This window comes from Salmo salar, chromosome ssa01, assembly GCF_905237065.1.
Source record: "Salmo salar chromosome ssa01, Ssal_v3.1, whole genome shotgun sequence".
Classification (NCBI taxonomy): Eukaryota; Metazoa; Chordata; class Actinopteri; order Salmoniformes; family Salmonidae; genus Salmo; species Salmo salar.
In genome coordinates, this window is record NC_059442.1 from 55,129,586 (window position 1) to 55,157,571 (window position 27,986).

The window sequence follows — 27,986 nt, forward strand, 5'->3', positions numbered from 1 at the left end:
TTTTGATCCCATTCAGTCCTTTTATTTAAAGGACAATAGGAATTAGAGCTGAATGTTACAAGGCATTGGCTGATGCTCATTTTCACTGCTCAGGGACCTTACATGGGAACATTAGTAAACAGCTTTCATGTCTGTCTCTTTGCAAAAGGAGAATCTTTCATAGACAAATTTAACTTAAACTATTACAGCTGAGAAAAGACAATTTTCAAATCTGGGTAAATTGTAAATTTTATTGGAAAACAAAAATATACAACTTGGAATGAATTAGTTGAAGCATGGCCAAAGGCCATAAAAGAAAAGTGAGTAAAACATTAAAAAGCATAGTAAGATTAAAAGTTGTTTTCTGGTATAGAACAGCAGATACAAAAGAGTTTGTATGAGTATCTAGAAGATACACCAGTCATTTTTTGCAGTAGTGCAATGCTGAGAGATTTCATATACTTTGTCCGTAGTCCATGCAGTGTTGACTCCTCTACACTGTTTCCATTCCAACAGTGTTGCCAAGTGACAACCAGCTGACAGGTCTCCACCGTCACCACGCATCTGGAGCTGAGCAGACGTGACGGTTCTAAGCTCTGGCCAATCCCTGGGGCTGCGACGGGCATTCCTTATTACAACTGTGCCGTCACTCCAAAACACGATGACAGCAAAAGAAAGGGACATGGGGACTCAGAGCCTATGCAGTTTACATGCAGTTCCTTTGGACAGCAGGGAGGGCTATTAAGATTTTACAGATAAATTACAAAGAAAAAAAGGCAAGTTATTTATATAAGAAATATCTGTACAAGGCCTTCACTTCGCCGTCATCATTTGTACGAACTCTGCAAATGATAAAAAGCCAATGTTAGTTTGACACCAGCCAAGAACAAAGAAAATCTAAATTGAGGAAATGTTAAATAATATTTTGTACCAACCTTCATAGTTGACCTGGCCATCACCATCAATGTCTGCTTCTCTAATCATCTCATCAACCTCTTCATCAGTTAGCTTCTCCCCAAGGTTTGTCATCACGTGGCGCAGCTCAGCAGCACTGATGTAACCGTTCCCATCCTAGAGCAGAGCACACGTCCGTTAGAGTACTGCCCCACACCCAAACACCTTGTCAGGATGAATGCAGATGTGCGTTACCTTGTCAAAGACACGGAATGCTTCTCTGATCTCCTCCTCACTGTCGGTGTCCTTCATCTTCCTCGCCATCATGGTTAGGAACTCTGGGAAGTCTATCGTTCCATTACCTGGGAGGGAGAAGAAACATGTTTAGGACATCTCTTCAGTGACTGCACACATCTAGTCTTGACAGGAAGTTGTGAAAGAGCTGGCTTCTCACCATCAGCATCCACCTCGTTGATCATGTCCTGCAGCTCAGCCTCTGTGGGGTTTTGGCCAAGAGAGCGCATGACAGTGCCCAGCTCTTTGGTGGTGATAGTGCCATCGCCATCCTTGTCAAAGAGCGAGAAAGCCTCTTTGAACTCTGCAGAGAGATAAACAGAAACTGAGGCCTTCCTCTTGAACTGCCAAAAGGGGAAGTGACTCCTCAGATACAGGAAACCCAAAGGCTAGTCCAAAAAAGGTGTTGCACAATGAAATAACTATTGCCTGTGAAATTCTCTAGCAATATACCCCACACTAAACTCTAACCTGCTATAAAATTGTGATTTCAAGACATCTGGGAACGAGTCAGAGCTCTAGAAAGAGTTTCCGACTTGGAACAGAATGAATGACAAGCAGTCTACCGTGATAGCCAGGGGTCTTGCTGTGCAAAGTCTGCAATTAGTCATGGCTTGCAACAGCTTGTCAGCATAGTGAAAACCACAATTAGGCCTGCAGTTGAGGATCCTTTGCTATAAAGAGGAACTTCCTTTGTTGCAGGAGTACTGTGTAATAAATAGACCTGCCAGTGTCAGGAAACCCTCACAGGGGTCAAACAAAAATAACCATGACAACGCATCAATTGCCTCCACTTTACCAAAGCCCTAACAGATGGGCCCCCACAAAAAAAAAAAAACTAGTCTACAACTAGTGAAGACGCCCTTTGGAATAAAATAAAAGGTTCCAGTTTGGAAGAACACTTTCAAATTCCCAGAGGACAGCATCAGTATTGCAGTTTAACAAGAGTCCAGCCCAGAAAGACAATTCCCATAGAAAAGTCACATTTAAATTCCTAATAAGACACTAGTCACCTTCATGCACAAAACTCCCATTGCATTAAATAAAACATCCCTGAGGCAGAGTCCCCCACCCAAGATTTCCCAGAGCATGTTCACAAGATATTGCGGTCTGTCCCGTGCGCAGGCGACCCAGTAAAACCCGAGTGTAGAAAGATGGCAACCACGAAATGTCACATGCAGTAGATTACGTTGAAAACATGGGTCAGCCAGCTAGGCCACAGTCTAGCTCTTTTAGCAAAAGTTTGAAATCCTCTGTACAAAACACTCAGGGGATATTTTCCTACAATATTCAAACCACACACTAGCTGAGATGCATGTTGTCAGCAACCCCTGTCTGAACTAGGCTTTACACATTGAAAGCTTACACCACTGAAAGACCGCAACAGTCAGCATTGTGAAAAGGTAAAGACAAATCTAAAAGATATGTTTGCCAGTCCCCTGTTGAAATACAAAACATGTTGGGAGTGTCATTAGTCAAGTTCTCCAGAAGCAAAGCGTCACTTTCTACATCATGATGCAAAACACATGGTGGCAAGTGACACTGCTTTTTGAAAATGTTACATCTCGAAAACTTGACTGCTGACATGCAAAACATGTTGGGACTAACAGTAAACTAATGAAAGAAAATACAAAAAGATGTCAAGTCAACTTGGGTTAACTGACCACTGTCCTGGAGGGGGAAAACCACCCATAGTGAACTTGCCAACTTATCCATGAGTTAATGTTTTTTTTTTTTTACTGGAGAAAAGGTTTTGCATACACTGGGTCATGTTAGACTCAAGATCCCGATTGAACAGTCTCACTTTGCTTGCCAGCCTTCCTGCCATGAACTAGCTAGCAGAATTCCATCCAACAAGGAGAGGACACACCCAGGTCAAAGGCTGCAACCAGCAGTTGAGCAAGAGGTGGGACCAGATGATCACGTTAAGATTTCATCATTTATGACATAATAAAAATGCATGTTGTGTTGCTTTCCATGAGGGAGTCCTTTAGACCCGAGGTTAGAAAGCCTGCCCATTCATTATCGTTTTATGACCAGCTTGTCCCGATGCAAGCCTTAAAAGGCAAAAAATATAAATCCAATGCCGAGTAGGTGGGGGGCATCCACAGTGGGCCACGTTCCAGGGTAGGGGACAGACGAGTGCAATGCTGTCTTACCGGCAATCTGCTCCTCTGTCAGTTGATCAGCCTGGGGGGATAGAGGTTATAATAATTATAACAGATGAGCCATCACTTAACATATGTCAACTAACCGACTAACGTTAGTGGTGATGGCAACTGGCTTGTATTAACATAAACGTTAGCTTTCTGAATGCATCATCAACTGACCAGCTACAGTAGAGTTAGCTAACGTTAACTACAGTAGTTAGTGAACCTACCCTAGCAGTTTTAGCTTTAACGTCAGCGAGTCAAATTAGCCAACACAAATACATAACGTCAACAAACGTTACACAGACAAGACAGCAAGTACCGGAAGCAAATTTCAGGAAACTCGAGAATGCTCTTTAAACTACTGGAGATCACCACTTTGATGGCTAGCTACTAGCCAATACATTACAGTAACGCTAAGCCATGTAGCTAGCTGGCTAACGTGACCTATTCTAACTTCAAACTAGCTATTGAATGTTCCTAGCCAACCGCAAATTGGCGGTAATCTTAACTACCCAACTTCGGCTACGTACAGTAACGTCTTGCTTATTAACGTTAGTCAGCTGCTTTCTATATGACGTTAACTAGTGTAACAAGCTAACAACAATTTACAGTCACTAGCTAGCTAAGTTATTATATTAACTGTTACTGCAAGATATGAAATAATGCTAAAGTATCCAACTCAGGACGATGGCCAGCAAGATTTCTGCGCCAGCACACAGGTTCGCCTATTCAGACAGCATGGCTGTCAAGCCCCAGTAACGTCAAGCAACTAGCTACTTTTGTCGAGAGAAAAAAAACTGAAGGATGACCAATTCTGAAACATAAAGCGAGGGAGAAAAACTGAATTCGGTTCACTTACCATTGCGATATAGTAGCAGCAGGTTTATTACGACGCTTCGCAAGGAGATATAGACGCACCTTAAAGTTGCAACCTCACGGAATGCACTAGCAGACAGTTTGACGCGCCTTTAACCGTTGTACTTTAACTCCTCCTCCATTTGCGATCCCTCCGCCAACTTCCTTTCTCGTAATTTACTAAATTAGTACAAACACACATTTATTGAGATTAATTGTAAAATGAATTGTAAAATTACCTAAACTCTGTTAATATTTAACCGACATTAATTTATATGCCATATTTAAACATAAAAGTGGCTTTAGAAGATGGACTGGCCAGCTGCGCATGTATACTTTCTGCTAGTCAGTGATATGCCTTGCGCGGCACAAGACGTAGAGGGATGAAATAGCGATCTCTGATTGGTGTGTTTGTACCTGCAATGCGTCACTCCCTTGGTCTTGCATTGCCGCTGCATTGTAGTCCACACATACATCGCATTTGCAATAAGCACATAATTGTACCTCTCTGTAGTGTAGGAATCATTTCGTAGATGGAATATCATACATAGCAGATGGAAAGTACATGCATTCCGTTTCAGAGAGCTCAAAGTATACATAGCACAGACTCCATGATCCACTTTTCCTGGTGGGGACAGTTTTCAAAAAAAGGGAGTGCCACTGCCACAGCCTTCAACACATTGTCTTCAATCTTCATGTTGTGGCACATATGCCACACCAAGTTCTATTACTTAAAAAAAAAAGTATATATATATATTCTGGATGTTATTTTATGACAAGCTACAATGAAGATCATAGAGTTGGGGGGAGGGGGGTTAATGTCATGAGCAGGGCCAGCTCTAGCATTTTGGGGGCCCTAAGTGAGATTTGGTTGGCCCTCTACACATTTTGCCATGATTTATGCCATGATACAGTATCTGAGTGAGAGTGACTAACAAAATCAATGGGAGACCCGTAGTGATCAGGACACCTGGGCATGTGCCCTGCGTGACTAGTCGGTATTCGGCCATGATTATTGTTAGCTGACATGGTTTATTAAGTGACAGACATAACAAGAGAAAAATTACTGATGCACAACCAAATTTCGAACTTGCACATTGTGCATTCTACTATTCTAACTCTCAACAGTAAGTTGAGACCCTGACTAGTAAATTGAGGCCCTCTAGCGATCTGGGTCCCTAAGCGGCCGCTTATGTCACTTATGCGGCTTACTAGATTCTCAGGTCTAATTGAGTTGGTAGTGAGGATGGTAGTATCTGATAGCCTGATTTCTTATGTTTGGCTGCTCTCCTTTCTCCCACTTGCCACCTGTCTCTGTCCCACTTGAGCCACAGGGCAAGGGGAGGATGGAAACTTAGGCTGAGGAGGATTTGAAGAACCAGTGAAGATGTAACAGCATCTCTATCTCTCTACCCCAAGTCACCTCGCTCTGTCTCTTTGACTGACGGTCAAAGGTCTAGTGAAATTTCCTCTTCCTGGAGAGAACTTGAGATAATTTCCTTGTGAACATAAACTGCCTGTTGTTTCTAATATTGTTCTGTTAGGCACTTTGTGTTGGTGACATACTATAAATGAAAGCAGAAGCTTGTAAGAAGATTCAATGTCACCTCCCGGGTTTTTCTCCACCTAATATGGAACACACTGGAGTCTATTCAATGAAATCTGTTTTTCTGCATCAGGATTTTACTTCCAGTGCAGATTATATTAGTCTGAAGGAGATGGCACAAATGCCTAAATCTGTCACAGGGACTAGATAAACTGGGATCTGTGTGTGTGTTTCCGTGGCAAAATCCACCATATATGAGGCGTATGAGGTGTTATACAATGTTTATGTAGGAACCAACTTCGTGTTGTAAATGTTTGTGTCTCTGTATTTAAATACACTTGGTGTGACTGAAAGCATTTTCTGATTCTGATAATGCATTGTTTCATTTATAATCCTGCAATTATGTTATTGTAAACCAAAGATTTGTGATATGTCATAAACTGCCACAATATGGGCCCACCATTACATATCTATCTATTATGGTGCTTTCCATACATTTGCAGAATCAGCTGTATGGTTGATGACATGCCCTCTCATTCTCCCTGGGTCCCTGGGGACTTGGTTAGGGTCAAATAAATAACCCTGGAGAAATGAGTTCATGGTCTATAAAATGTGAAAGCAATCTCTGTAATGTAAGTTGTGAGGGGTTTGTGGGAGGGGGGATGTGTGTACACAGAATACAGAATATGTATGGGTTTATGTTTTTTGGTTTCATTACATTTACATGGACTAGTTTACTCATTTTGTGTGCACACGTGCACATATATCCCTATGTGCTAGCCCAGTAATCTCCACATTCATGTCATGTCACTTCTACTCTGCATGGTATGAATGTGTGGAACGAGAGTCAGACCTTATCTGCAACAGGCAACCCATCCCAGAACACACTCCTCCAGATAGCTGCTCTTGGTCTCACACCATAAGGTCAAGGGTCATGTGTAGAGGAGGCAGGGACGTAGTCAGGGACTCTGGTACTGTGTCCTCCACTCCATCTTCATTAGCGCCACTGTGACATCATGCCTAGATACGAGTTGGTATTGTTCTTCTATACAAGCTCTACAGTTTCACTGGCACAAGTGGCATGTGAGGAGTTCCAGAGGTCAAAGCAGGTGACACATACGAGAGGATGCTGTCATCATTCATGTATGAGGGCTTTGTAATGCACCTGTTGGCTCCATGCCAGGAGGGAGGGTCACCTTTCATGATGGTGAATAGTTGTAGTGTGCGTAGAATGGATGTGAATAGGTATTATAATTTGTAGGTGTGTGTGTGTGTATGAGCATGCATGTGTGTTTTTTTTGTGTGTGTTTGTGTGTTGTATGAATGTAAAAGGCATGTATTTTTTATGACTGGAGGCAATTTGGCTGTGTCTAAGAGAGACGTCTCCTTGGAGAGTTCCTAATTGCAATTGGTGATCCTGCCAGAAGGTCTCCATTGGTCAAAGGTGATGTGGAGGAGAAGTATACTCCCAGTGAGTATGAATGGTTACTTCAGAGATGCGTCTCTTTATGGTTTTATGGATGTGTGATAACAGCATTATCCATGTAACTAAGGTTCAACACAACAGGCTTATGGCAGAAACCAGCCGACCAACACAGGCCTAAATAGCCACACGTTACAGAGCAATGACTTGTTGTGTTCACAATTACATAATCATGAGCCAAATATGATTAATGCCTTCCAATCTGATAAGAGGATTTAGTATTGCTGGTATTCCCAAGCTATTTCAATCATGCTCTGATGAAATGGATATGAACATACAGTACATGCTCAGTGTTGAATCCTTTGAATCCTTCTAATTCCGTCTACTCTGGACCTTTCTCGATCTGTGAGTGTCTTTTGTAGCTCAAGTCACCTGCTGGCCTTTTTATTTGAGGCGATCAGAAGGACACCACCACTTAGAAACTGTCAAACGGAATTCCTGCTGTTGATCTTGGGCACTCAGCTCTTTCGATCTCTTGATCTCTCGTTCTCACTTTCTCTCTCCCCCCTCTCCCTCTTCCTGGCGTGGCTCCAGGTGTCTGCTGCAGTCTGAGTAGTATTCCTGTTCAAAGACTGCAGCCTTCAGTTCAGTACCAGATTATACTGTGCAGGATAAAAGTAGGCTATCAAGGTACTTGTCATATTTTCATCTTCAACGCTTAATTCCTTTATTACAAATAGAGTTTTTCTGGTATTTCTTTACTAGAACTTGATGTTTCTTCACTCAGGTGTCAGTAGTGTTGCTTGCCATGTAATATCTCAAATTACTCTTTATAGCTCTTTCCTATAAATATTCTGAACAGGACTTCGACATTATCTGTGTTTGCTTCCTCCAGAGGATGTAAACAAGAGGAACTGTGGCTGCGCAGAGGTTATGCAGGGGTAGTGGGGGGGGATCCACATTCAGGAAGTAGGTAGGGGAGTGCAGTGGCAGGGCCCTGCCCTTGACCCTAGCGTAGCTGCCTCTGTGTGGGCCAGGCCTCTCTGCAGTGCTGGGACCTGTGGGACTCAGGTGATCTCATCTTGCAGGGGGCAACACACTGCACGCTGCAGCCACTTCCTAAGGAACAAGGGCTGCAGTCTGAGCAGGTGGCTGCTGTGCTATTCAGTTCAGCTCAGCCACCCACAAACAAATGTGATTGATCAGCCTCTCTGCTGCCCCTGTGTGGGTGACTCACCGCTGACACCTATTGATTGAAAAGGGTATAACACCTACACATGATGGGAATTTTTATTTATTTATTTCACCTTTATTTAACCAGGTTGGCAAGTTGAGAACAAGTTCTCATTTACAATTGCGACCTGGCCAAGATAAAGCAAGCAGTTTGACACATACAACAACACAGAATTACACATGGAGTAAAACAAACATACAGTCAATAATATAGTAGAAAAATAAGTCTATATACAATGTGAGCAAATGAGGTGAGATAAGGGAGGTAAAGGCAAAAAAAAGGCCATGGTGGCAAAGTAAATACAATATAGCAAGTAAAACACTGGAATGGTAGATTTGTAGTAGAAGAAAGTGCAAAGTAGAAATAGAAATAATGGGGCGCAAAGGAACAATATAAATAAATAAATAAATACCGTAGGGGAAGAGGGTAGTTGTTGGGGCTAAATTATAGATGGGCTATGTACAGGTGCAGTGATCTGTGAGCTGCTCTGACAGCTGGTGCTTAAAGCTAGAATGGTCAAAGTATGGTGGTACTGTAAATACTGATGGGTATTAAAAACTATAGCCGAGCAGATATATATATATATATATATTTCCACCATCTGTACCTCTCTGTAACATGGATGGCAATCGTGAAACATGCTTCCCCTTTAAACATGCTACCCTCTTTGTTTTCTTATTGACTAGAGGGCAGGTCATTGTCTGGTTCATGACTTCAGTGATTAGAACGTCTCGGCCAAGGGATATCATTATGCATTTAGTTTATTTTGTAACACTGAGATGTATTATGATTACTGTTGTATGCATTCCATAGGTTTAAGGCAAAGGAGACTCCCCTGTATGACAAAGTTGGCATGCTACGTGTGTACTACTCTTACCGACCGGTAGTTATAAAACCTTCAATTGGATTCAAGTGTTTGTCGTTTGTTCTCTGTATCTTCATAGCCATCAAGACTCAGAGTCCGACAATACCCTCCACCACAAAGCTAAGTCCAACACGAAGCTGTGGACATTACACTCTGAAGTACAACAGTAGATGGACTGACGGTTAAATAGAGGATCCCACAACCTGTTGTCTGATAAATCAAATGATGAATCCATTGCTTTACATTGTATGTGCAAATATGTGACAATGCTCACTCTGTAATAATAATGCAATGTGCTTTACACATGAATATAATAACTATAATAAAAACAACGAACAGAAAGCATGAGGTTTCACAGGGGAAAGAGTTAAGGCACATGAACGGCTCTGTGTTTGTTTGTTCACCTGTTTATCAAGTTCCCGTCGCCCAGAGCCGTCTCGCCATTAATTCAGTGTACTTGCTAGGAGTGTTTGTCAGAATCACAGCACCAAGTATGCGCTGCTTCTCTCTAGAGTCCATATCCATTTCTGTGTCCAGTTTTTTCATTTTATGAAATACATTGGACTTCGCAAAAGACATCCAGCGTTTTGATGAAACTGGCTCTCATGAGGACCGCCACAGAAAAGGAAGACCCAGAGTTACCTCTGCTGCAGAGGATAAGTTCATTAGAGTTACCAGCCTCAGAAACCGCAGCCCAAATAAATGCTACAGAGTTCAAGTAACAGACACATCTCAACATCAACTGTTCAGAGGAGACTGGTGAATCAGGCCTTCATGTTAAAATTGCTGCAACAAAAAAACACTACTAAAGGACGCCAATAATAAGAAGAGACTTGCTTGGGCCAAGAAACACGAGCAATAGACATTAGACCGGTGGAAATCTGTCCTTTGGTCTGATGAGTCCAAATTTGATTTTTGGTTCCAACCGCTGTGTCTTTGTAAGACGCATAGTAGGTGAACGGATGATCTCTGCATGTGTTTCCCACCATGAAGCATGGAGGAGGAGGTGTTATGGTGTGGGGGTGCTTTGCTGGTGACACTGTCTGTGATTTATTTAGAATTCAAGGCACACTTAACCAGCATGGCTACCACAGCATTCTGTAGCGATACGCCACCCCATCTGGTTTTGGCTTAGTGGGACTATTATTTGTTTTTCAACAGGACAATGACCTAACACACCTCCAGGCTGTGTAAGGGCTATTTGACCAATAAGGATAGTGATGGAGTGCTGCATCAGATGACCTGGCCTCCACAATCACCCAACCTAAACCAAATTGAAAAGTTTGGGATGAGTCAGACCGCAGAGTGAAGAAAAAACACAGCCAACAAGTGCTCAGCATATGTGGGAACTCCTTCAAGACTGTTGGAAAAACATTCCAGGTGAAGCTGGTTGAGAGAATGCCAACAGGGTGCAAAGCTGTCATCAAGGCAAATAGTGGCTATTTGAAGAATCTCAAATATAAAATATATTTGTTTAACACTTTTTTAATTTCTACATGATTCCATGTGTTATTTCATATTTGTGATGTCTTCACTATAATTCTAAAATGTAGAAAATAGAAAAAATAAAGAAAATCCTTTCAATGAGTAGGTGTTCTAAAACTTTTGACCGGTAGTGTATGTCCCATACACAAATATAGGCTTAAACGGTTTAGGTCCAAGTAGTCCTGTCACGGTTATCGTCGGTGAAGGAGGACCAAAATGCAGGACTGTGTTTGTTCATTTTGAACATTTATTAACTTCCCGAAATGAACGTACAAAAATAACAAAACAAGCGACCGAACGATATATCGACAGTCTGGCAAGGCACAAGGCTAAACACAGAACAATCTCCCACAATTAAACAAACAAACACACCCGAGTAATATAGGACTTCCAATCAAAGGCAACACCACACAGCTGCCTTCAATTGGAAGTCCACCCCAATTAACCAAACATAGACATACAACTAACTAGATAAACATAGAAATACATAAACAAAGATCATAACCCACAAACCCGGAAATACTAAATCAAACACCCTTTTTCCAAAACACCACCCCGAACCACATAAAACAAATACCCTCTGCCATGTCCTGACCAAACTACAATACCAATTAACCCTTATACTGGCCAGGACGTGACAAGTCCCTCCCTTTTTCAATCTGTTTTCCTCCATTTGCTGCCTAATGAACATGACCCAGCAGCAAAACTCCTTCTGCCATTATCTAAATTTACACACCCATTCCCAGGAAAATCTGTAGACCCTATAGTTATAGCCTATAACTGCAAACTAAATCAAATCAAATGTTATTTGTCACATGCTACGTAAACGGCAGGTGTCGAATAACAGTGAAATGCTTACGGGCCCTTCCCAACAATGCAGAGAGAAAGAACTGGGGCGTTTCAGGACCTGAGTTTTTCCTCATCAGGAAAAAAACAAATGATCCTTCAGCTTGTTTTATGTCACACACACAAATATAGGCCTATGTTAAAATTGTTTGACTAGACAGGCTGCCCACACGCTCTCACCTGTCTCAGTCGCTCTCCTCCAGCACCCTGGTTCTTCTATCCCATGGAGACGTTGAAGACATTGTACCCTGCCAACAACAACAAGGCCATCAGATGACCTCATATTCTACGATGTGGTCATGATCACCATGGTAACACTGGCACAGCAGTGTCATGTGGGTAGTATTTGGGGATTCATTTGAGAATATAGAGTCCCCTGCAAAGGAACAAAATAAATGTTACCATCATTATACAAAAACAATCTGGTTAACACTTTACTTAAAGGCCCAATATATATGTATTTAAAAAAGTGGGTAACAATTAAATGCTTTACTGTAATATTTTTCATTAAAATGGTCAAAAATAAACAAAAATAGCTTTTTAGCAAAAAACTATTTCTCAATAAATAATTTTACTAGGACTGTCTGGGTGTGGTCTGAATGAGGAGTGGAAACTGAAAACTAGCTTTTATTGGCAGAGAGGTTTGGAACGCTCTTTGTTATTGGTCTATTCATTTATTTACCGCTTGGCGAGGTCACCAGGCAAGCCAAAATCCCACCCATGGAAAACCTGCTGATAGATGGTCCTGTGTAGATTGTATTTTCAGACAGCAACTATCAGGATATAACACTGATCAAATGTTTTCACACTTTTACAGTGTTCATTTATAATAATGATACAAAGCACAGGAATAATCGGCTATGAATGATCGGCTATGAAAAGCCAACTGACATTTACTCCTGAGGTGCTGACCTGTTGCATCCTCTACAACCACTGTGATTATTATAATCTGACCCTGCTGGTCATCTATGGACGTTTGAACATCTTGGCCATGTTCTGTTATAATCTCCACCCGGCACAGCCAGAAGAGGACTGGCCACCCCTCAGAGCTTGGTTCCTCTCAAAGGTTTCTTCCTTGGTTCTGGCCTTTCTAGGGAGATTTTCCTAGCCACTGTGCTTCTACATCTGCATTGCTTGTTGTTTGGGGTTTTAGGCTGGGTTTCTGTCCATCGGCTGATGTAAAAAGGGCTTTATAAATCAATTTGATTGATTGATTGATTTAATAACATAATTTTGACTGCACTGGGCCTTTAATAAAGCCTTTATATGCATGACAGGGTCATAATGCCCTACATAGACACTCTTTCATGCAGTGCTAATGCTGGAACAGTTATAACAGGCTAATACTGTGTACGTACCACAGATATCGGTTTCCTCAGTACAGTAGCGACAGGAGCATCGGATGGACCTAACCCTAAAATTTGGCTTTGGGACAGGCCGAGTGGTCCAGGCACTCATCTATGTCTGCATTAGGAGGAAAATGACTATTATGTACAGTCATCTCTCCATAAATACAACTGTAACATACGGCCTATAGATTTATTACATTGTCTTTATATGTGTATATACAGAGTTTGGCAGCCATATTAGAAATTTGTCAGATTTCAGACAAAACTCCATCTAGGGGTCAAGGGTCGGTACCTGTACAGTGGCATCTGTCCCCATAAAGCCAGGCTTGCACCTGCAGGTGTAGTTGTACCCTGAGCTGATGCTGTCAGCCATCTTGTGATGCCGAAAGCGGAAGGGAGGGAGGCAGAAGTCTGAGAGGAAAAGAATGAGAGACATGAATGAGGACAACTCAATGGTAATGAATAGGGCCAGGAGTTTATCTTCGCGGGTAATGAATCAATTCCTGAATCCAGGTGAGGGGTTGCTAGCTAAGTCTTGTTCATTAGGGCACGCAACGGAAACGTTTGAAAATGTTTCGCGACTGGAAACGAAAACGAGCTCCAGGCAGTCCCTCCCTGTTTTCTACCCCGTTTTGTGCCCAATGAACACAACCCTTGTTATCCTAAGCACACTAACCATCCTCAAAGCACTTGTATCCCTGCCTGTCATCATAGACGGTGAGTAGGGGGCACTATCCACAGGTGAACTGGTCTGTCTCTCCCTGGGATTGAGACTGGGACTGGCACTGCACTCCTGGGAAGCTAGGCTTCCCTTTACACACTTCAGTGGTATTCCCACAGAATTAGGCCACAGACACCCTACCACCTGGGAGGACAAGGCACAAAGGAAGGGTGTGTGGGTTAATTGGCATGGGAATATCATCTCACACTCAAAACCCAGGACTATACTGCGCTCTGGGGAAAACACCCAAGTCCATATAGAAGTGCTCCCCATATTGTTTTGTGTCTGTCTGTCTATGTATGTCTGTATTTGTTTACCTGAAATCTCCCCTGCAGATGGTTGTCCACTATGCTGTCGTATTGGCAGGTAAACTGCAGGATGTGGGCGAACTGAGAGCTGAACAGCTGGTCATTAACTCTGATGGTCAGGTAGACAGGCTGGATGTCGAGTGGTGTCCAGGTCAATATGCCATCACCTATAGGGAGAGATACAGGAGGGAATTATAGGTAACTTCGCTAAGAGGGGAGTTGCATGTGTGTGTGTGTTTGTAGCTCACTTTTCCCAACAGAGGCTTGTGGTGGTCTGGGGAAGAGCATTGAGAAGCTTATATTGTAGGCATCTTGAGTGCTGATCTGCACGTGAACAGTGGATTTGAACTTACAGCGGATCACTGTGGGCTCAGTCACGATGGGAGGCATGTTACCTACATAGGAGAGAAATTGGAGCTTGTCAATGGCCTATAGAGAGGCATGCCAATTGACCTCAATCACCACTACACCGCATTTGATGAATTCTTACACAATGGGTGGTAGAATGCGTTGGAGTAGGATGAAGTTGCACATAGAGGCTAATCTAAGGTCCATTTTGTGTTTATCCCGCTAAACCAGCCCAATTAGGGTAATAATTAAGATTAGAGTCTGTAATTGGGGGAGAGTAAGCTGCTCCTAGATATTTGTCCAGGGGGTAACTTTTTCACAGCGCATGCAACAGTATGGGACTCAAAGAGGAAGGACCAACATGTAGAATAAAGATAGAAATTCTTGGACCTTTGGCTAACGTAACAGTTGAGTCACCAAACACCATAGCCAGGTTGAGGTACAGCCCTTGGGACTCCAGACCTAGGCCAGTGTTGTTAGAAGACAGTATGTCATGAACACACTGCAAACTGACTGCATCATACACTGACTGAACAGATAGGACCGTACATGTAACCGAGGGGCTCTGTGTGTATTTTTACCCACATGTCAGACCAAAGCTGATAGGGTGAAAGACCGCTCCTTTAAACACCTAGCAATATCTGTGAATGGCTACTAATACCTGGCACTCCGCGTGTGACTGAGTGGAGTTAGGGGTAATTCATCTGTGTGATCCACTATATTAGGGGAGAGAGACCACACTAGAACACTACTTAGAATAAAGCAATGTATTGGACATGCATTCTAAGTGGTATGTTAGTATGTACATTCAATATGGCTCAAACTCCTTCAATGTGATTTATTGACTTAAGCCTCACTCACAGGACAGGCCAAAGGGGTGCAGGCTCTCCTCCGGGGGAGGGTTGTTGTTGGGGAAGATCATCAGCTTCCCGTCAGACTGCAGGAAGTCATCGGTGTGGTTGGAGCTCCAGAGGCCCAGCAGGCCCACCGCGTGGTTGCAGAAGGTCTGGGGGACCTCCACCAGAGCAGCCAGCTGCTGTCCACCATCACCTCCATGCACCCTCCACACCACCACGTGTAGCCCCCAGGCGTACACCGCCGCACAGCGACTGACTGAAGTACAGTGCACCTCATCTACAAGGACAGCAGAGGGCACTGTTATGTCACCTCAAGGTGATATGAGGATTGCGTTTGTTTGTTTTACTTTGCCCCCTTTTTTCTCCCCAATTTCAGTCTTGTCTCATCGCTGCAACTCCCCAAAGGTCTCGGGAGGTGAAGGTGGAGTCATGCATCCTCCAAAACATGACCCGCCTAACCGCGCTTCTTAACACTCACCCGCTTAACCCGGAAGACAGCCGCACCAATGTGTCAGAGGAAACACTGTTCACCTGACGACCGGGGTCAGCCTGCAGGTGTCCGGCCCGCCACAAGGAGTCACTAGAGTAAAGCCCCCCCTAACCCGGATGATGCTGGGCCAATTGTGCGTTGCCCTATGGGTCTCCCGATCACGGCCGGTTGTAATACAACAGTTTGCTGGAAATGTTTGATTAAAACATAACCAATATTCTTTAAACAAATATTCTTTAAATACGAATACCAAACTTGGTATTTAGGCGTGGATTTCGCGACGCGGTTAGCTTTTAACGACTAGGACTGCTATTTCTTGTCCCGGAATCCCGCTTAGCAGACAGGTTGAAGCCTGCTTGACAGAGATGCTAAGCTGCTAGCCATCAAGCTAACGAAGATGATACCAGATGAGCTTTGCAATGGAGCGCTCTTTGTCTGGAGATATATATGAACTGTTCCAGCGCTGTAGGAGCTTAGTTTCGGGACAAACCAGATCACTCAGAGTTCCAATCCGGCAATTGTTTGCTTGCCAATGATTATAGGCTTGAGGTGGCTTCCTTGATCACGCAGGTCGCCAGCCTACGTAAGAAACTGGGGAAAACGCAGAGTGGAATGATTACCTTTTCTACGCCGGTGGCTGGACAGCGTTCGCGCTTGTTGAATGCATCTCCGCCTTGTCGTTTGTCATTATCAGGCTGGCCGGGCAATAGCGGAGTGGAAGGAACACAGCAAGAGGAACAAGGCAATCAACGATGGTCGCATCTCACGAGCCGTGGAAGCTGAAGACAGCGGCCACAGTCTATACTCCCAACTAGAGGCCCGGAGTAGATACAAACAACAAATAGTTTTGTTGTCCTGGAGACTGATCTTCCTGCACCTTTGTCGCTGGGGGTGTCTGCAGTCGCAGTGCCTACTCCTACGATTTCGAAGTCGACGTCGGCAACCTTCCATCCCTTTTCTGGATCAAGCAGGGCTTCTCCATCTGTCGGAGGCCTGCACCAGGCGCCGGGAGCAACGGGCTCAAGTTCTCCTGCCTCTCGCCCATCCATAAAGGGTTCTCCTGGCTACTCGCCAGCAAGGGTTTTGGCCAGCGCCATTGTAGAGGTCGACCGATTATGATTTTTCAACACCGATACCGATTACATACATACATACATACATACATACATACATAATAATGACAATTGCAACAATACTGAATGAACAATGAGCACTATTATTTGACCTTAGTATAATCCTTTAATAAAATCAATTTAGTCTCAAATAAATAATGAAACATGCTCAATTTGTTTTAAATAGTGCAAAAACACAGTGTTGGAGAAGAAAGTAAAAGTGCAATATGTGCCATGTAAAAAAGCAAATGTTTAAGTTCCTTGCTCAGAACATGAGAACATATGAAAGCTAGTGGTTCCTTTTAACATGAGTCTTCAATATTCCCAGTTAAGAAGTTTTAGGTTGTAGTTATTATAGGAATTATGACGTGTTGACTATTTCTCTCTGTACCATTTGTATTTCATATACCTTTGACTATTGGATGTTCTTATAGGCACTTTAGTATTGCCAGCCTAATCTTGGGAGTTGATAGGCTTGACGTCATAAACAGCGCTGTGTTTCAAGCATTGCTAAGAGCTGCTGGCAAACACAGTAAAGAGCTTTTTGAATGAATGCTTATAAGCTTGCTCGTGCTTACCACCCTGCAGTCAGACTGCTCTATCAAATATCAAATCATAAACTTAATTATAATAAACACAGAATATACGAGCCTTTGGTCATTAATAGGGTCTAATCCAGAAACTATAATTTCGAAAACAAAACGTTTATTCTTTCAGTGAAATACGGAACCTTTCCGTATTTTATCGAACGGGTGGCAACCCTAAGTGTAAATATTGCTGTTACATTGCACAACCTTCAATGTTATGTCATAATTATGTAAAATTTGGCAAATGAATTACGGTCTTTGTTAGGAAGAAATGGTCTTCACAGTTCGCAACGAGCCAGGCGGCCCAAACTGCTGCATATACCCTGACTCTGCTTGCACTGAACGCAAGAAGTGACACAATTTCCCTAGTTAATAATGCCTACAAAAATAAATGTATTTTAACTAAATATGCAGGTTTAAAAAATAGACTTGTGCTTTTTTCGCAAATGCGCTTTTGTTAAATCATCACCCTTTTGGCGAAGTTGAAGTAGGCTGTGATTTGATGATAAATTAACAGGCACCGCATTGATTATATGCAACGCAGGACAAGCTAGTTAACCTCGTAATATCATCAACCATGTGTAGTTAACTAGTGATTATGTGAAGATTGATTGTTTTTTATAAGATAAGTTTAATGCTAGCTAGCAACTTACCATACCTCCTTGCAGCCACAAGGTCCTTTGATGCTGCACTCACGTAACATGTGGTCAGCCTGCCACGCAGTCTCCTCGTGGATTGCAATGTAATCGGCCATAATCGGCGTCCAAAAAGGCCGATTACCGATTGTTATGAAAACTTGAAATCGGCCCTAATTAATCAACCATGGCGATGAATCTGTCGACCTCTACTCCATTGTAAGAAATGTGACCGTTCCTGGTGCAAAAACAATGCCTAAGCTGCTCCCGAATGTACTACATCAGGACATGGAAATTGATTCTATCATAGTTCATGTGGGTTTTAATGACATTATGAAGGGCAGCTCTGAACAGTTGAAACTGGATTTTAAAGAGCTGATTGACTCTCTGCTAAACATGAACAAAAGACCCATCATATCCGGCCCTGTGCCATCTCTGAATCGTGGCACTGAACGCTTTAGCAGGATTCTTTCTCTTCACAATCTCTCCTGGCTCAAAGTGGAGGAGAGATTGACTTCATCACTACTTGTATTTATGAGAGGTATTGACATGTTGAATGCACCGAGCTGTCTGTTTGAATTACTAGCGCACAGCTTAACACATATGCATACCCCACAAAACATGCCACAAGAGGTCTCTTCACAGTCCCAGAACAGACTATGGGAGGCGCACAGTGTTACATAGAGCCATGGAACTCTATTCCACATCAAGTAACTGAGGCAAGCACTAAAATTAGATAAAAAAAACCTGATAAAAATACACCTTATGGAACAGCGGGGACTGTGAAGCAACACAAACATAGGCACAGACCTGTGCATACACACACACGATAACATACGCACTATACACACAGATTTTGTACTGTATATATGTGGTGGTAGTGGTGGAGTAGGGGCCTGAGGGCACACAGTGTGTTGTAAAATCTGTGAATGTATTTTAATGTTTTCTAAATAGTATAAACTGCCTTATTTTGCTGGATCCGTGGCAGCAGCTAATGGGGATCCATAATAAATACGAATATAGCCGGTGATCAAACCTTACCGACAGAGACCTCCACATCATCCACACCAGGACCTCCAGTCCATCTCCTGACTATGCACACACATTCACACCGAGGTAAGGATAATTAACCACATGAGATTTACAGCCCATAATAAAACCCATAAGGCACACACACATGCACATGCACGCACACACACTGACCTTGTGGAAAGCAGCCATCGTCACCACCGCGGGGACCCGTCTGGCCTGTCCATCTGTCTCCAGCTAGTCCTTCTCGCCCTGCAGCGTGAAGATATTGGAGCTGGTGTAGGAGGTGAGGTGCACAATGACAAACTTGCCGCAGGGCCTTGAAGGAATACTCAGGCCCGTTGAAGGTGATGAAATGAAGGCTACAGTACACCATGCCTGGAGACATAACAGATACACATAACTAGGAAACCATTCACTAACCAAGGCTGTATACAGTACATTTACACTGACAGGCACGGTGCGATGGATCTGTCTATTATCACATAATGGGGCCAAACATGTGGGCTATATATTATTATAAACTGGCTGGGTCGAGCCCTGAACTCTGATTGGCTGACAGCTGTGGTATATCAGACCGTATACCACGAATATGACTAAACATTTCTTGTTACTACTCTAATTACATTTGTAACCAGTTTATAATAGCAATAAGGCACCTCGGGGGTTTGTGTTATATGGCCAATATACCAAGGCTATGTCACGTCTGCTCCTGCTGTTCCCTCCCCCTGGCGCTTGAGGGCGCCAGGTTGCCCTGCATCAGGCACTCCTGCAATCCATCACGTACACCTGCCTTCCCTCGTCACGTGCATCAGCGTTATTGGACCTGGACTCACTTATCACCTGTTAATTTCCTCCCCTATATTTGTCAGTTCCCCAGCTTTGTTCCCCACTGCTGCATTGATTGTTTTTCCTGTTTACTGACGCTGTTCCTGTCTCATGTGATAGGCTAAGGGCTGTGTCCAGGCACTCTGCATTGCGTTGTGCGTACGAACAGCCCTTAGCCGTGGTATATTGGCCATATACCACACCCCCTCGGGCCTTATTGCTTAAATATATTATGATCCAAGTAAATAATTAATTCAACGAGTTGACAGGAGTTGAAAGTAAATGAACCCCATTGCGCTGAGTAGAGGTAAGCGATCACCAATGCTGCGTGTTGCCTTGGCTGCTTTTATGCAGCAGTCGCTCACCCAGCCATAACCTTGGCAACGGTCCAGGGGCGTCATGTCCAGATAGAGGTGGCACAGAGGAGACAGGATACAACACCACTGGAACGGAAGGAGATCCTCAACTAGAAATGATAAAAGACGAAACTATCGTTAGGCAATAAGAATGAGTTTGCTAGTTTAAAAGACACGCAGTTAGTGATTACATCATTGAATGGTATTATTGATTTGAACAACATTCCAAATGGCAGGTTGAGCTTTCACTATATGACTTAAATGAGACGTTACCTACAGTGAGCTCCAGAAGTATTTGGCTCTATACTCCAGTAATTTGGATTTGAAATGATACAATCGCTGTGATGTTAAAGTGCATGCAGTCAGCTTTAATTTGAGAGTATTTTCATTCAAGTCAGGTGACCCGTTTAGAAATTACAGCACTTTTTGTACATGTCCCCCCATTTTTGGGGACCACAAGTATTAAGACAAATTCACTTATATGTGTATTGAAGTAGTCAAAAGTGTATTATTTGGTCCCATATTCCTAGCACGCAATGACTACATCAAGCTTCTGACTCTACAAACTTGTTGCATGCATTTGCTGTTTGTTTTGGTTGTGTTTCGGATTATGTTGTGCCCAATAGAAATGCATGGTAAATTATGTATTGTGTTATTTTGGAATCACTTTTATTGTAAATAAGAATAGAATATGTTTCTAAACATTTCTACATTCATGTGGATGCTACCATGATTACGGATAATCATGAACGAATCTTGAATAATGATGAGTGAGAAGGTTAGAGGCATAAATATCATACCCTCCAAAATTGCTAACATCCCGTTTGTGCGTCTGACTATCCAAAATCATGGTAGCATCCACATTAATGTAGAAGTGTTTAGAAACATCTTCTATTCTTTTTTTTAAATTTTAAGTAAAGTGCTGGAGTACAGAGCCAAAATAACAAAAAACTGTCACTGTCCCAATACTGTTGGTTCTCACTGTATGTGTTTCTGTGCAGTGGCTCTAGTGAAATAGCGTTCGCAGTATCCAGCCAACAGGGGACCTTGTGGGTCATACATACATTGGACAGGATGGACTGGAAGACGTCACCCCAACAGCCCCCCCAGCGCAGTCCCCGTAGCTCCCTTACCTGTATCCGATCCTGCTGGTTGGGGGGACAGGGTCTCAGGCCTGTATGCCAGATCGTCCAGTGCTTGGGCGTGGATACAGGGGCACGACGACACCCCCTTGGCCCGCTCCTTCGGCTCAGGCTCCTTTATGGCCCACACCTGGCACCTCTTCTGGGGGTCCCGTTTGGGCTCTGACTTATATTTCCCCTCACCTCCTAAGGCCTGTATCGCCACCCTGGGCCAAACAGATTAATTTAATTTGTGATCTCGTTGAAAAAGTGGGCTCCACCGTTGCAGTAGCCTGTGATGGTGGAGAGGCTCATGGTGGAGCCTTTGGCCAGGAGCCCAACTCCCCGAAGCGTAGCAGGGCAAAGGAGTGCTCCCCGTAGGTCATGAGGATGTACTAGAAGGTGTTAGTCTGGAAGTGGGCACAAGGTGGCACCACAGGAATAAAAAGAATAGGAGAGAACTGTCATAGGTTACATTCTCTCAGCTAACACTTGAGGTTCTCACATTGCACACAACAATGGATGCCAAACTAGGACAAACATCAGAGCAAACCATACCACACCCTGTACCATCCAATAACCCACTTTCCTGCTAGACATGCAATCATGTCCAACACCAATAGACACCTACAGTATATGCCTCTATTGGAGTATGACATAACTGGAACATGGACATTGAAAACATTAGACCAATACTCTGACTGGTTGATTTCCTGGTAGTAGACAGCCATCACATGATCCCAGGTGATCTTTAGAATTCAGGCTGGGGTGAACGCAGGTTTGCCCTTTTGTACCGTGTAACATCCTCCGCTGTACGATTGAAGACAATTTGGGAATATATATCAGACATATTCAGCTGGTGGTATTCCTAGGAGAGAGAAAATAATTAAGAGAAGATGAGATTAATCCATCCCCACTTTGATTCCACTTTGACCCAAACTCAACTCTCACCCCTGACCCTTCAACCTCTCACCTGATAGAGCAGCTTCCCCTCCCCCTGGGTGAGGTCAGCATCGTACCAGTACACTGCCAGCATGGCGGAAACCCTTAGGGAAGGGGACAGGAAGCAGGAACTAGTTCTGACTGACGAACTGGATAAGTCCATTATCTGAGAACTAAGCAGGATAGAGAGTAATGTTTTACTAAAAGTCTACAGCAAAGGCCATTTCAGAAAAGAATTACAGTGATGTACATTTTCTTCCAACTGCAAAATAGAGGAAAAATAGAATTGTACTAAAAATGTAAATAGTACTCATCACTTATTATCTTGCTCTCTTTAGTTCGGGGTTTCCAGTGTCAGAGTTGTGAGTAAAGATGTGGATACTTACCTAGATCCGATCAAACAGCTTGCACATGAAGCGGAAATCCATAATTGGTGTGATGTAAGGAGAGATCCCACCTTCTGTGTCCAACCACAATCCTCAATCTTCCACCTGGTCACCAAACGTGTACAAATCACACTCTGTGAATGAAACGCACAGTTAGTCAAAAGGTGGCACACCACATTATAATTATGACATTATGATAAACGTCACCCCCCCCCCACACACACACACACACAGATTTAGGGATTGGAAGGTAAAGGGGAATAGAATAGGTGGCAGCAGTGTGTCATACTCCGTTGTTCTGTTGGCACAAATCCAGGTTCACACACCGGGCCTTATGCCCCGGAGGCCTGGCTCCCACACACACAGGATCGACCTGGGCCTGTTGTGGCAGAGGGCATGTTTGTGACAGGGCGCCGTCAGGATGAAACATTCATCCATTTTATCATGTAAATATTGGTGGGGCAAACTCCCCCAAATTGTTTTAGATGCATGCCAGCAAAGCCACTACACAACACAATACATTAATTACACTATAACTGTGACAAATGGTGCCCACAAACTGTTAGGGCCTACAGAAGTCCCAACAGAAGTCCGAACACCTTACCACTACTATACCCGGCTATCAGCGGAGCCTTGTCTGGCAGAATTTATTTTCATTCAGCCTCATTTTACTGCCTTATTAAAAAACATAGCTGATATGGCTGACTTGCTTGAACAAATCTGGTTTCTACTGACAATTAAGATGTACAAACTATAGCATAAAGGGACAATGAGCGGATAAGAGGCAATCCGTAATTTCGATTAAGACATAAATGACAAGCTAGCACAGATGTAGTCTTTAAAACTATTTGTTCAGCACTGTCACGTCCTGACCAGTATAAGGGTTATTTGTTATTGTAGTTTGGTCAGGTCGTGGCAGAGGGTATTTTGTTTATGTGGTTCGGGGTGGTGATTTATGTAGTAGGGTGTTTGATTTATTATTTCCGGGTTTATGTTCTATGTTTGTATTTCTATGTGGTCTCTAGTCTTTTGTATTTCTATGTCTAGTTTATTGGGGTTGGACTCTCAATTGGAGGCAGGTGTTTTCTAGTTGCCTCTGATTGAGAGTCCTATATATGGGTATGTGTTTGGTTAAGTGTTTGTGGGAGATTGTTTCTTGTTTTGCTGTGTGCCTGACAAGACTGTTTTGCTAATAGAAAGAGGAGGAAGGGAAGCGCTACTAAGGTACACAATAGTAAATGTTGGTAGACAGAAGGTGCTCTTTGGTAAAAGGGTTGAGTTGGTCTTCAAAAAGAAAGGAGGACCAAGGCACTCTTCATATAATTGATTAAAATGCCTTTATTAGTATGGCATGTTCAATAGAAACAATGTTTGTAAAAAACCGACGCGTTTCGGCTGCATCGGCTGCATTTGTTGTTCGTGCGTTCTTCGTTTGTTATTTTGGTGTTCTCTTTATTTAAAATAAATACAAGATGAGCATCCACATTCCTGCTGCATTTTGGTCCTATATTCCCGACGACAACCGTTACAAGCACTTTTGAAATGTACAGCGACAGAATTCAGAACATGGGCCCTTCTTACAGTATTCTCCCTGTACACCAAGTCAGAACCGTAGGATAAATAAAGGGGGCATATAAGCAAACAATGAAAGCTCTTACAATATTTGATGATGATATCTCTAAAACAGGCTATAGGCTACATGTGCATTACCAAGTCAGAACAGTGAGTTATGAGGGGAAAGTTATGAGGGGAAAAGGGACCAAATTATTAGGGTGAGGCACATGGGCTACTAACAGCTTACTACACAACATACACTTAGTATTACTTTCTTAGCTACAGTATACATATCTCGTTGGCATATTACATAATTAATGCAGCAGCATACAATACATTTTTGGACTCACCTTGTTGTGCTGTGCTCACTTGAACAGGAAGATGGCGCGTCGGTCCTTCGTGGGAAAATTTTGTCATTAAACTTTGTCATCAAAATCAGTCATTCTCTGGATTTATGGTGCTTTCAAGACAACTGGGAACTCTGAAAAAAACATGGTCAAATCATGACGTCAGTGATCTTCATCTCTAGAAAGAGGCCAGAGTTTCTGACTTGGAATTCCGAGTTGGATGACCGTTCAAAATGTATTCTCCCAGTCGGAGCTCGTTTTTTTTCCAGAGTTCCCAGTTGTCTTGACCTCACTGAAGTCTGAGATTTCCCAGTTCCGAGTTTCCAGTTGTTTTGAATGCAGCAGAAGTCATGTTGGATTGACAGCATGGCCAATGTTGAATGGCCAATGTTTATCCTTTTAAGCATGGAAAAAAGACCCTTAAACCCAGACTTGGACCACACGCCCACTCCACTGAATAGCAGGCTAGTGATTGCTTTGCAATGCTTGCAGTTAGCCACTGATTCCTTCCAAACCCCTTATTGTTGAATTTTGTGATTTCCAACTTGTTGTGTAATGTTTATGTCCAATGGCCGATGAGCACCGATACGTTTTTATCTATAATTTCTCTTCATATGACATGGATTGATAGATTGTCAACTTGATTCATGATGATGACTGCTAGCTAAGATTTTGCAAGTATGATGTTGACATGATCAGTCCAATCAAAGCTACCGTAGATTTAATCTGATTTGACAACATTTTATCTGTGGCCAATGACCTTGAGTCTTCTTGGATGGCACTTCTAGTGTAACTCTATGGCAGCATCCAAGGGGCTTTAATTTTCGAGCTCTCTTCGTAGATTTTGCAGTGACGTAGTGTGAGTGAGTGAACACTGTGCCAATCACGGTTCAACTAGAGAACATAACCAACCCCTACCCTCTGTATTTTCCGCTGGCTGCCCCAACACCACTACAGAAAGCACTGAGCTAGGCTGAAACGCCTGCATGTTGGAGCTGCCTTACTCAAGAAAGCAAAAAAGAGACCATGTTTCTATGCAGCTTATTAACTCAATAATTGTTTTTATTTTACATTGTTTGCAAGCTAATATGTGACACATTAATGCCAAAATAACATGCAAAACAGGCAACAAAAAAATATATATTATACATTTTTTGCTAAACAGGTAGAGCTAAAAACTGAATTACCGGTCGCCACTGGTCAACGCCCTCCACCAGGTGCCATTGCCCGCGTGGGCCCAGTGGGCAGTGGGCCTGGAGTGTTCCAACACCGTGCCAAGGGGTGACACACCTTCGTACCATTACTGTTCCCACATTCATCCATATCCACACACGCTCCCTCGTCCTCATGGTACCCCCCAGGACAGTCACAGTGGTACGACCGTGATATGTGGTGTTTTAGAGACCTTTGTCAATATCGTCGCACACCGTGTCATTCATTGCCTTGTGCCCATAACTCATACCCGTCCACACTGGGACACTAGTGTTGTTGCACAAGGAGACCTCGGGACAGGAGGAACCCGCTATTACAGGAGCCACGGAGGTTGAGACAGGTCAAGTAGGGCTGGCAGACAGAGACGGAGGTAGAGGAGTTGCAATACTCCTCAGAACACTCGTCCACGTCCACACACTCAATATCATTGCTCCATAAACCCTTGTAGCACAAGCAGAAGAATGAACCAATGGGGTTCATGCACGTTCCGTTGGTGCAGAGCGGCCTGAGCACTCCTCGACATCCTCACACTGATCATTTATGCTGAGGAATCCTACATTACAGGGACACAGGAATCTGCCATAGGTGTTGACGCAGGTGCTGTTCTCAGGACAAGTGGAATTGTCCAGGAATTCGTTGATGTCCTCACAGCCTGAGCCATTGCCCTAGTAGCCTTCCCAGCTGTCACAGACAAACGAGCCGGGTGTGTTCTGGCAATCGGAGGTGTTCGGGCACTGTGCCAGCCCCACGGCACTCTCGTTAATATCTAGACACAGAGAGTTGTTACTAGCCTGGTAGTCCATGTCACAGGGGCAGCAGTAGCTACCCTCAGAGTTGGTAGAGGTGCTGTTGTCTGGACAGGTGAAGTTCCCCGCCTCACACTCGTCCACGTCCACGCAGTGTGTCCCGTGGAGTGTGTCCCGCCCCAACAGTCGCACGTATAGGAACCCTCTGTGTTGAAGCAGTAGGAGAACTCCGGGCAGTACTCCCGCCCCATTTGGCAAAACTTGTCCACGTCCCAGCACGCCGCCACGTTGCCGTGGAAACTGTCCTGGCAGTGGCAGTAGAAGGAGCCCTTGGTGGGGTAGGCACGCTGCGTGAGGGTGCCACATACTGCTGGTATTCAGGCAGTCCTCCTCAGACACACACGTGCCTGCTCCGTAAGCTAGGCCCCGGATGCAGGTGCAGTCGTACCTCCTGGGGGTGTTGTGGCACGTCATGTTCCCCCCCCCCACAGGTAGAGGGTGAGAGACATTCATCCACATCCTCACAGACGAACCCGTCCCCCATGTACCCCTCCTGGCACCGACAGAGGAACCGTTTGTGTTGTTGGAAAGGGTCAGGCAGCTGCAGTTGTGGGGCTGGGTGGAGTTGTCGGGACACTCGTCAACATCCTGGGACTCATAGCCAGTGCCCTCGGTGCCATGTTGTAGCACCTGGCAACAGGGTGGCATCCTCCATTTTGGGTTTGGCACTCATCAATGTCTATAATTCATCCAAAATGGGACAGTGCCAAGTAAACAGCCCCGTAAATTGCTAAAAGAAAGCTCACAAGCAAATCCACACAAAAGCAGGGCAGGTAGGGTATAGATGAACAGTCTAAACAAAGTCATGTAATGTATACTGATGATAAAAATGATAAGAGAAATGGTACGCTTACCAGAACAATTCTTCCCATCGCCAGTGAAGCCACGGCGACAGAAACAAGAGGTGGGAAAACATACTGCACTCCTTTTCTCCAGATTCACTTTCATCCATATCGGAAAAGAGAGAGGGAGAGAGAGAGAATTAGTCCCCTGAATACAGTCTTACCACATTATCAATTTTACAGAACAACATATTCTAAGTAAAATCAAACACCAGATTTTGAATAAGGAAAGATAGGACTTTGCAATTGAATGGTTATTGAGAAATATTGAGTGGTTCTGGTAGTTTTTGTGACTAAATCAAGTCTTCTTACCAGCGCAGTTTGTCTTGTTCTGTCTGTAGCCCACTTTGCAGAGGCAGGCAAAAGAGCCTGGGATATTCACACAGTCTCATTCTGGGAGCACACATTCTCCCGTCACTCACTTAAGTCAGAGCAGGTGAGTCCATCCCCCTCAAAGCCTAGGTAGCCAGCAGATGAGGATTGGCAGAGCCCATGAAGATGGCAGGCAGAGGCACACTAGCAACTGGGGGCCACACGGGTGTCATTATAGGTCACTGTCTTGTTCATACAGGAACAAACGTA

The 27,986-nt window shown here is 43.7% G+C and overlaps 2 protein-coding genes across 6 annotated transcripts in view; both read right to left on the reverse strand.

Annotated features, from left to right (window-relative positions):
• Positions 1–210: 210 nt before the first annotated feature.
• Positions 211–4,331, reverse strand: LOC106605143 (calmodulin-1). The gene is made up of 6 exons (XM_014200496.2): positions 4,180–4,331; positions 3,327–3,357; positions 1,328–1,471; positions 1,129–1,235; positions 915–1,050; positions 211–821 (listed from the first exon to the last, which is right to left on the reverse strand). The coding sequence occupies exons 1-6, from the start codon at positions 4,180–4,182 to the stop codon at positions 793–795; spliced, it is 450 nt and encodes a 149-aa protein (XP_014055971.1). The 5' UTR covers positions 4,183–4,331; the 3' UTR covers positions 211–792.
• Positions 4,332–10,424: 6,093 nt separating this feature from the next.
• LOC106605150 (adhesion G protein-coupled receptor E2) overlaps positions 10,425–27,986 on the reverse strand; it is a 49,265-nt gene continuing 31,703 nt past the window's right edge. The window contains exons 3-16 of one of the 5 annotated variants that reach the window (XM_045719882.1): positions 27,417–27,503; positions 24,548–24,592; positions 22,644–22,777; positions 22,289–22,430; positions 21,328–22,183; positions 20,204–20,304; positions 19,185–19,388; positions 15,162–15,434; positions 14,201–14,347; positions 13,962–14,119; positions 13,216–13,334; positions 12,933–13,038; positions 11,755–11,950; positions 10,425–10,507 (exon numbers count right to left, since the gene is read on the reverse strand). In XM_045719882.1, coding sequence (XP_045575838.1) covers positions 13,029–13,038; positions 13,216–13,334; positions 13,962–14,119; positions 14,201–14,347; positions 15,162–15,434; positions 19,185–19,386 — 909 coding nt within the window. In that variant the 5' untranslated portion in view covers positions 19,387–19,388; positions 20,204–20,304; positions 21,328–22,183; ... (2 more) ...; positions 24,548–24,592; positions 27,417–27,503 and the 3' untranslated portion in view covers positions 10,425–10,507; positions 11,755–11,950; positions 12,933–13,028. Of the gene's footprint in view, positions 10,508–11,332; positions 11,951–12,932; positions 13,039–13,215; positions 13,335–13,961; positions 14,120–14,200; positions 14,348–15,161; positions 15,435–19,184; positions 19,389–20,203; positions 20,305–21,327; positions 22,184–22,288; positions 22,778–24,547; positions 24,593–25,201; positions 27,242–27,416; positions 27,504–27,986 lie in introns of those variants that run through there. The other 4 variants (XM_045719899.1, XM_045719905.1, XM_045719891.1 and 1 more) reach the window with 4 other exon arrangements.

Excerpts from the sequence above, each read along its gene's own strand:
- LOC106605143 (XM_014200496.2), bottom strand. Across the intron at positions 1,472-3,326 it reads GACAGAGGAGCAGATTGCCG|AGTTCAAAGAGGCTTTCTCG; the intron begins GTAAGACAGCAT and ends ATCTCTCTGCAG. Across the intron at positions 1,236-1,327 it reads CAACGAGGTGGATGCTGATG|GTAATGGAACGATAGACTTC; the intron begins GTGAGAAGCCAG and ends TCTCCCTCCCAG.